The sequence below is a fragment of the Sphaeramia orbicularis genome, unplaced genomic scaffold, assembly GCF_902148855.1.
Source record: "Sphaeramia orbicularis unplaced genomic scaffold, fSphaOr1.1, whole genome shotgun sequence".
Taxonomy (NCBI): domain Eukaryota; kingdom Metazoa; phylum Chordata; class Actinopteri; order Kurtiformes; family Apogonidae; genus Sphaeramia; species Sphaeramia orbicularis.
Genome location: NW_021941658.1, coordinates 56,863 through 64,921, shown reverse-complemented (window position 1 = coordinate 64,921; position 8,059 = coordinate 56,863). Strand labels below are relative to the sequence as shown.

The 8,059-nt window shown below is 50.2% G+C and overlaps 1 protein-coding gene across 1 annotated transcript; it reads left to right on the top strand.

Moving 5' to 3' along the window:
• Positions 1-958: 958 nt before the first annotated feature.
• On the top strand, positions 959-7,563 carry ebpl (EBP like). The gene is made up of 4 exons (XM_030130587.1): positions 959-1,270; positions 5,943-6,012; positions 6,503-6,641; positions 7,232-7,563. Exons 1-4 carry the CDS (start codon positions 1,082-1,084, stop codon positions 7,479-7,481), a joined length of 648 nt encoding a protein of 215 aa, XP_029986447.1. The 5' UTR covers positions 959-1,081; the 3' UTR covers positions 7,482-7,563.
• The last annotated feature ends 496 nt before the right edge of the window (positions 7,564-8,059 follow it).

Below are 8,059 nucleotides of genomic sequence, written 5' to 3'. Positions count from 1 at the left end.
GTGAATGGAGTTGTGGGCGGAGCTCGGCCGGGCCGGACGCCAGAATCCCACGTACTGATTGGAGGATGGGTCCAAAGGCTGACTCCAGTTTGATGGACAGCTGTTTTCAGATCTGCTCCTTCACTGACACAGTTCAGTTTAATACGTCACACATTCTGCTGGGAAATCACACAAACCAAAGCACTGGTTCATTTCTGCACTGTAAATAAAACTCACTCATTGGACTAACTTGTTTCAATTTAACATAATTTCACTGTTTTCTTGTTTCAGTTCTATAATTTAATCGTTTCTTGTTCAGTTTCATCTGGTTTTGTAGATAGTTAAATCAGTCAGACTGTTGGCTCGGTCACAGTGAAAGGAGCATCTGTAGTTTAAAAAGGCTGAAGTCTGACACCCACAATGCACTGGGCCAAGGCCGTCTGAGCAGACCAGCTCTGCTGGACATTCACAGGACACAAAGACGCCTACTGGTACGATAAGGACACTGAGCATTTTCTGAAAAAGGGACGGAGGGCTGAATGTCTGTTTAAATAACTGGACAGTATTATTTTTCATGTAAGCGACAGTGAGCTTCTCCTGTGTGAAGGAGCAGCCACCGCTGGTCTGGACCTGAACACTGACTGTAGTGGGCGGGTTCACACCATGGGATGTTGTTCTGGAGAGCCAATGAGACATGAGGGGGTGGGTCATTCATGTCCATAGGGGGAGGGAGGGGGAGGAGCCTGTGGAGGCAGGGGGAGGAGCCTGCAGTGATTCCACAGTGGAAGCGTTCTACAGGACCTGAAGGACTTCTGACACAGTGGTCCATGGTTCCTCTGATCCTGCTGCTCTGGTCTGGTCTGATTCTGGTTCTGTTCTGGTCTGGTTCTGGTCTGTTCTGGTTCTGGTTCTGGTTCTGTTCTGGTCTGGTTCTGGTCTGGTTCTGGTCTGGTCTGTTCTGGTTCTGTTCTGGTTCTGGTCTGTTCTGGTTCTGGTTCTGTTCTGGTCTGTTCTGGTTCTGTTCTGGTCTGGTTCTGGTCTGTTCTGGTTCTGGGTCTGGTCTGTTCTAGATCTTCAACTGGATCTTCCTCTTGGACCCCTCATGGATCCTGGTCTGTCCCCTGGTCTGGACCCTGCGGTCTCTGTGGTGTCCCTGGTGTCCCTGTTAGCTTGTCTGGTCCAGGTCGCTGCAGCCGTCCTTCTGACCCATTGGTTTGGGGGGCGGAGCTCCACAGAGGACAGGTGGACTCTACTGTGGCTGTTCTATGATGTCATCGTCCATGTGACCCTGGTAGGAACCGCCCTCTGTTTATAAACAGGAGGGTCCCTGTGTTTACATGTCTGTGTTTGTTTGTTTGTTTGTTTGTTTGTTTACAGGGGGCTCCTTTTATTTACATGTCTGTTTTTGTTTTTCTCCCCCTTGAACTGCCACCTTATCGTGGTGGGGGAGTTTGAGTGCCCGAATGATCCCAGGAGCTCTGTTGTCGGGGGCTTTATGCCCCTGGTAGGGTCTCCCAAGGCAAACAGGTCCTGGGTGATGGGCCAGACTAAGAGCAGTTCAGAAGCCCCTATGAAGAAGTACCAACTAAAGAAAGTGACGTCGCCCGGTATGGCGCAGCCGGGGCCCCACCCTGGAGCCAGGCCTGGGGTTGGGGCTCGTATGCGAGCGCCTGGTGGCCGGGCCTATGCCCACAGGGTCCGGCCGGGCCCAGCCCGAAGGAGCGACGTGGGCCCGCCCTCCGGTGGACTCACCACCCACCGAGGAAATCGTAGGGGCCGGGTGCAATGTGGATTGGGTGGCAGTCGACGGCAGGGAGCCCGACAACCTGATCCCTGGACACAGAGTCTAGCTCTTGGGACATGGAATGTCACCTCGCTGGGAGGGAAGGAGCCGGAGCTTGTGAGGGAGGTTGAGAGATACCGACTAGATATAGTCGGGCTCACCTCCACACACAGCTTGGGCTCTGGAACCCAACCCCTCGAGAGGGGCTGGACTCTCCATTTCTCTGGCGTTGCCCGCGGTGAGAGGCGGCGGAATGGCGTGGGCTTGCTCATAGCCCCTCAGCTCAGCCGTCATGTGTTGGAGTTCACCCCGGTGAACGAGAGGGTCGCGTCCCTGCGCCTTCGGGTCGGGGACAGGTGCCTCACTGTTGTCTCGGCCTACGGGCCGAACAGCAGTGCAGAGTACCCGGCCTTCTTGGAGTCCTTGGGAGGGGTGCTGGATGGTGCTCCGACTGGGGACTCCATTGTTCTCCTGGGTGACTTCAATGCCCACGTGGGCAACGACAGTGAGACCTGGAGGGGGGTGATGGGGAGGAACGGCCTCCCTGATCTGAACCCGAGTGGTGTTCTGTTACTGGACTTCTGTGCTCGTCACAGTTTGTTCATAACAAACACCATGTTCGAACACAGGGATGTCCAGAAGTGCACTTGGCACCAGGACACCCTAGGCCGGAGGTCGATGATCGACTTCGTTGTCGTATCATCAGACCTCCGACCGCATGATTTGGACACTCGGGTGAAGAGAGGGGCAGAGCTGTCAACCGATCACCACCTGGTGGTGAGTTGGATCCGCTGGCGAAGGAGGAAGCCGGACCGACTCGGCAGGCTCAAACGTGTTGTGAGGGTCTGTTGGGAACGTCTGGCAGAACCCGACGTCAGTGTGGTCTTCAACTCCCACCTCCGGGAGAGCTTCTCCCAGATCCCGGGGGAGGCTGGGGACATTGAGTCCAAGTGGACCATGTTCTCCACCTCCATTGTCGAAGCGGCTGCTCGGAGCTGTGGTCGCAAGGTCTCCGGTGCCTGTCGTGGCGGCAATCCCCGAACCCGGTGGTGGACCCCGGAAGTAAGGGATGCCGTCAAGCTGAAGAAGGAGTCTTATCGAGCCTTGTTGGCCCGTGGGACTCCTGAGGCAGCTGATGGGTACCGGAAGGCCAAGCGAGCTGCAGCCCGGGCGGTTGTGGAGGCAAAAACTCGGGTCTGGGTGGAGTTTGGGGAGGCCATGGAGGAGGACTATCGGTCGGCCTTGAGGAAATTCTGGCAAACCGTCCGGCGCCTCAGAAGGGGAAAGCAGTGCGCCACCAACACTGTTTACAGTGGAAGTGGGAGGAGCTGACCTCGACTGGGGATGTTGTCGGACGGTGGAAGGAATACTTCGAGGATCTCCTCAATCCCACTGTCACGTCTTCCATGCAGGAAGCAGAGGCTGAGGTCTCAGAGGTGGACTCGTCCATCACCCAAGCTGAAGTCACTGAGGTGGTTGGACAGCTCCTCGGTGGCAGGGCACCGGGGGTGGATGAGATTCGCCCTGAGTACCTTAAGTCTCTGGATGTGCAGAGACTGTCTTGGTTGACACGTCTCTGTAACATCGCGTGGCAGTCGGGGACAGTACCTCTGGATTGGCAGACCGGGGTGGTGGTCCCCCTTTTTAAGAAGGGGGACCAGAGGATGTGCTCCAACTATAGGGGGATCACACTCCTCAGCCTCCCGGGAAAAGTCTATTCCAGGGTACTGGAGAGGAGGATCCGACCGATAGTCGAACCTCGGATCCAGGAGGAACAATGCGGTTTTCGTCCCGGTTGTGGAACACTGGACCAGCTCTATACTCTCCATCGGGTGCTCGAGGGTTCATGGGAGTTCACCCAACCAGTCCACATGTGTTTTGTGGATCTGGAGAAGGCGTTCGACCGTGTCCCTCATGGTATCCTGTGGGGGGTGCTTCGGGAGTATGGGGTCTGGGGCCCTTTGCTAAGGGCAGTCCGGTCCTTGTATGACCGAAGCAGGAGCCTGGTTCGCATTGCCGGCAGTAAGTCAGACCTGTTCCAGGTGCATGTTGGTCTCCGGCAGGGCTGCCCTTTGTCACCGGTTCTGTTCATAATTTTTATGGACAGAATTTCTAGGCGCAGCCAGGGGCCGGAGGGGGTCCGGTTTGGGGACCACAGGATTTCATCTCTGCTTTTTGCAGATGATGTTGTCCTGTTGGCCTCATCGAACCTGGACCTTCAGCGTGTCCTGGGGCGGTTTGCAGCCAAGTGTGAAGCGAGCGGGATGAGGATCAGCACCTCCAAATCCGAGGGCATGGTTCTGGACCGGAAAAAGGTGGTTTGCCCTCTCCGGGTCGGTGGAGAGTCTTTGCCCCAAGTGGAGGAGTTTAAGTATCTCGGGGTCTTGTTCACGAGTGAGGGAAAGATGGAGCGTGAGATTGACAGACGGATCGGTGCAGCGTCTGCAGTGATGCAGTCGCTGTACCGGTCGCTTGTGGTGAAGAAGGAGCTGAGCCGAGAGGCGAAGCTCTCGATTTACCGGTCAATTTACGTTCCTACCCTCACCTATGGTCATGAGCTTTGGGTCAGGACCGAAAGGACAAGATCCCGGATACAAGCGGTCGAAATGAGTTTCCTCCGTCGGGTGGCTGGGCGCACCCTTAGGGATAGGGGGAGGAGCTCAGTCACCAGGGAGGAGCTCGGAGTAGAGCCGCTGCTCCTCCGCGTCGAGAGGGGCCAGCTGAGGTGGCTCGGGCATCTGTTTCGGATGCCTCCTGGACGCCTCCCTGGGGAGGTGTTGCGGGCATGTCCCACCGGGAGGAGACCTCAGGGAAGACCCAGGACACGTTGGAGAGACTATGTCTCTCGGCTGGCCTGGGAACGCCTCGGGATCCCCCTGGAAGAGCTGGAGGAGGAGTCTGAGGAGAGGGAAGTCTGGGCATCCCTGATTAGACTGTTACCCCCGCGACCCGGCCCCGGATAAGCGGTGGATAATGGATGGATGGATGTTTGTTTGTTTGTTTGTTTACAGGAGGATCCTTTTGTTTACATGTCTCTGTTGTTTGTTTGTTTGTTTGTTTGTTTACAGGAGGATCCTTTGGTTTACATGTCTGTGTTTGTTTGTTTGTTTACAGGAGGATCCTTTTGTTTACATGTCTCTGTTGTTTGTTTGTTTGTTTACAGGAGGGTCCTTTTGTTTACATGTCTCTGTTGTTTGTTTGTTTGTTTGTTTGTTTACAGGAGGGCCCTTTTGTTTAAATGTCTCTGTTGTTTGTTTGTTTGTTTGTTTATAGGAGGGTCCTTTTGTTAACATGTCTTTGCTGTTTGTTGGTTTGTTTGTTTGTTTGTTTGTTTGTTTGTTTGTTTGTTTGTTTTTTGTTTGTTTACAGGAGGGTCCTTTTGTTTACATGTCTGTGTTGTTTGTTGGTTAGTTTGTTTGTTTGTTTCCAGGAGGGTCCTTTTGTTTACATGTCTGTGTTGTTTGTTGGTTGGTTGGTTTGTTTGTTTCCAGGAGGGTCTTTTTGTTTACATGTCTGTGTTGTTTGTTGGTTTGTTGGTTTGTTTACAGGAGGGTCTTTTAGTTTACATGTCTGTGTTGTTTGTTTGTTTGTTTGTTTGTTTGTTTGTTTGTTTGTTTCCAGGAGGGTCCTTTTGTTTACATGTCTGTGTTGTTTGTTTGTTTGTTTGTTTCCAGGAGGGTCCTTTTGTGTACATGTCTGTGTTGTTTGTTGGTTTGTTTGTTTGTTTCCAGGAGGGTCCTTTTGTTTACATGTCTGTGTTGTTTGTTTGTTTGTTTCCAGGAGGGTCCTTTTGTTTACATGTCTCTGTTGTTTGTTTGTTTCCAGGAGGGTCCTTTTGTTTACATGTCTCTGTTGTTTGTTTGTTTGTTTGTTTCCAGGAGGGTCCTTTTGTTTACATGTCTCTGTTGTTTGTTTGTTTGTTTCCAGGAGGGTCCTTTTGTTTACATGTCTCTGTTGTTTGTTTGTTTGTTTGTTTCCAGGAGGGTCCTTTTGTTTACATGTCTCTGTTGTTTGTTTGTTTCCAGGAGGGTCCTTTTGTTTACATGTCTCTGTTGTTTGTTTGTTTGTTTGTTTCCAGGAGGGTCCTTTTGTTTACATGTCTCTGTTGTTTGTTTGTTTGTTTCCAGGAGGGTCCTTTTGTTTACATGTCTCTGTTGTTTGTTTGTTTGTTTGTTTCCAGGAGGGTCCTTTTGTTTACATGTCTGTGTGTGGGTCGGTCCAGTCTTCTTCTGGTCCTCTGGCTGAACTCTGTGAGTCGACTTCATTCATTTGAATTCAATTTAATTTGTTTGTTTTCAGTTTTTATTTGGACTGTGGAGGAACTGGGACTAACCCTTAAACCTAACCCTAACCTTAAACCTAACCCTTACCTTAAACCCCTAACCCTAACCTTAAACCTAACCCTTACCTTAAACCCCTAACCCTAACCTTAAACCCCTTAAACCTAACCCTTACTTTAAACCTAACCCTTACCTTAAACCTAACCCTTACTTTAAACCTAACCCTTACTTTAAACCTAACCCTTACCTTAAACCTAACCCTTACCTTAAACCTAACCCTTACCTTAAACCTAACCCTTACCTTAAACCCCTAACCCTAACCTTAAACCTAACCCTTACCTTAAACCCCTAACCCTAACCTTAAACCCCTTAAACCTAACCCTTACTTTAAACCTAACCCTTACCTTAAACCTAACCCTTACCTTAAACCTAACCCTTACCTTAAACCTAACCCCTCCAGGGCAGGAGTACGGTAAAGCAGACCACCGTTGGCTGGTTTCAGATCCAACCATCGTTTCTGTGGAGATTCTGACCGTGGTCCTGGACTCACTACTGGGAATACTACTGATCCATGCAGTACTACACACCAAGTACTACAGGTACTACTGATTCATGCAGTACTACACACCAAGTACTACAGGTACTACTGATCCATGCAGTACTACACACCAAGTACTACAGGTACTACTGATCCATGCAGTACTACACACCAAGTACTACAGGTACTACTGATCCATGCAGTACTACACACCAAGTACTACAGGTACTACTGATCCATGCAGTACTACACACCAAGTACTACAGGTACTAGTAGCTCCACCCACCAAATACTGAGCCTATTAGCCCCGCCCACCTTCAACATGTTAGCATCAGTCGGACTTTGATGACAGTTCGCACATGTTTGGGGTTTGGAGAAAATTTCAGTTTCTAAATTATGACTTATCGCATTATTGTGAATTTATTTTCTGCATTTTGTGACTTTAATCTCATAAATGTTTGACATTATTTCTGTTAAATTGTGAGTTTTTTTTAAAACTCTGACTTTATTCTCATAATTTTACGACTTTATTCTCGTAGTTATAAATGTTTGTATTTTTGTGACGTGGTGCTAATGTGCCGTCGTACATTTGAAGTGGACCAGGTCTCAGATCCAGAACCTGTTTGTAACCATGTGGTCCGCTCTGTGCAGACACTTCCTGCAGATCAGTCTGAGCGTGTGCGAACTCTACGGCGGCTGGATGACCTTCTGTCCTGATTGGCTGATGGGCAGTCCCAACCTCCACACCTCCAACTGGCTCCACCTCTGGGTCTACCTGGGCTTCTTTAACCTCATCTGGGTTCTGGTCCCGGGTCTGCTGCTGGTCCGGTCCTGGGTGGCCCTGAAGGAACTGAGCATGCTCCAAACGGACGGTAACCAGGGAAACAGGAAGAAACTGTAGAGAGCAACTGAGCATGCTCCAAACGGACGGTAACCAGGGAAACAGGAAGAAACTGCCGACTGCAGTGGAAGCTCCTCTTCTCCTAAAATGACTCCTATTAAATGCTCAAATCTGTTCAGTTGTTTTCATTTCATTGACTCCAAAAGTGTTGGAACACATTCATCTCAGAACAGTTGGTTCAGAATCAGCTTCATCCCAAATCAACTATCTGTGCGTTTCCATGACAACTGTTCTTCCTGGTTTAATCTGATTACAGGTTGGATCCTATTTCAGATGTCCATGTAAACACCTTATTCCAGTTGAAACAGAAAAGTTCAGATTAAATTTAAACCTGATTAAAGTCAGTGGTTTAATCCTCTTTTAACTGCGCTCTAAATTCTTCCTGGACATGTAAAGCCTTTATTCCGTTTGGACTTTATTCCTTCCATTCTGCACATGCTCAGTGTCTTGTCCTGTGGCGATGACGCACACATTCTGCGCTGGTGGAAGAATCTGCACTGCAGTCTAGTCTTCCCAAAGCGTTCCAGTGGAATATTCTGATGGGATCTACCAGCCTGGAAAACCCTGAAGGAACAGTT

Coding starts and splice junctions, on each gene's coding strand:
- ebpl (XM_030130587.1), top strand. CDS start 1,082: ATGGATCCTGGTCTGTCCCCTGGTCTGGACCCTGCGGTCTCTGTGGTG. Junction 6,013..6,502: donor TGGTCCTCTGGCTGAACTCT/GTGAGTCGACTT, acceptor TAACCCCTCCAG/GGCAGGAGTACGGTAAAGCA. Junction 6,642..7,231: donor CTACACACCAAGTACTACAG/GTACTACTGATT, acceptor CGCTCTGTGCAG/ACACTTCCTGCAGATCAGTC.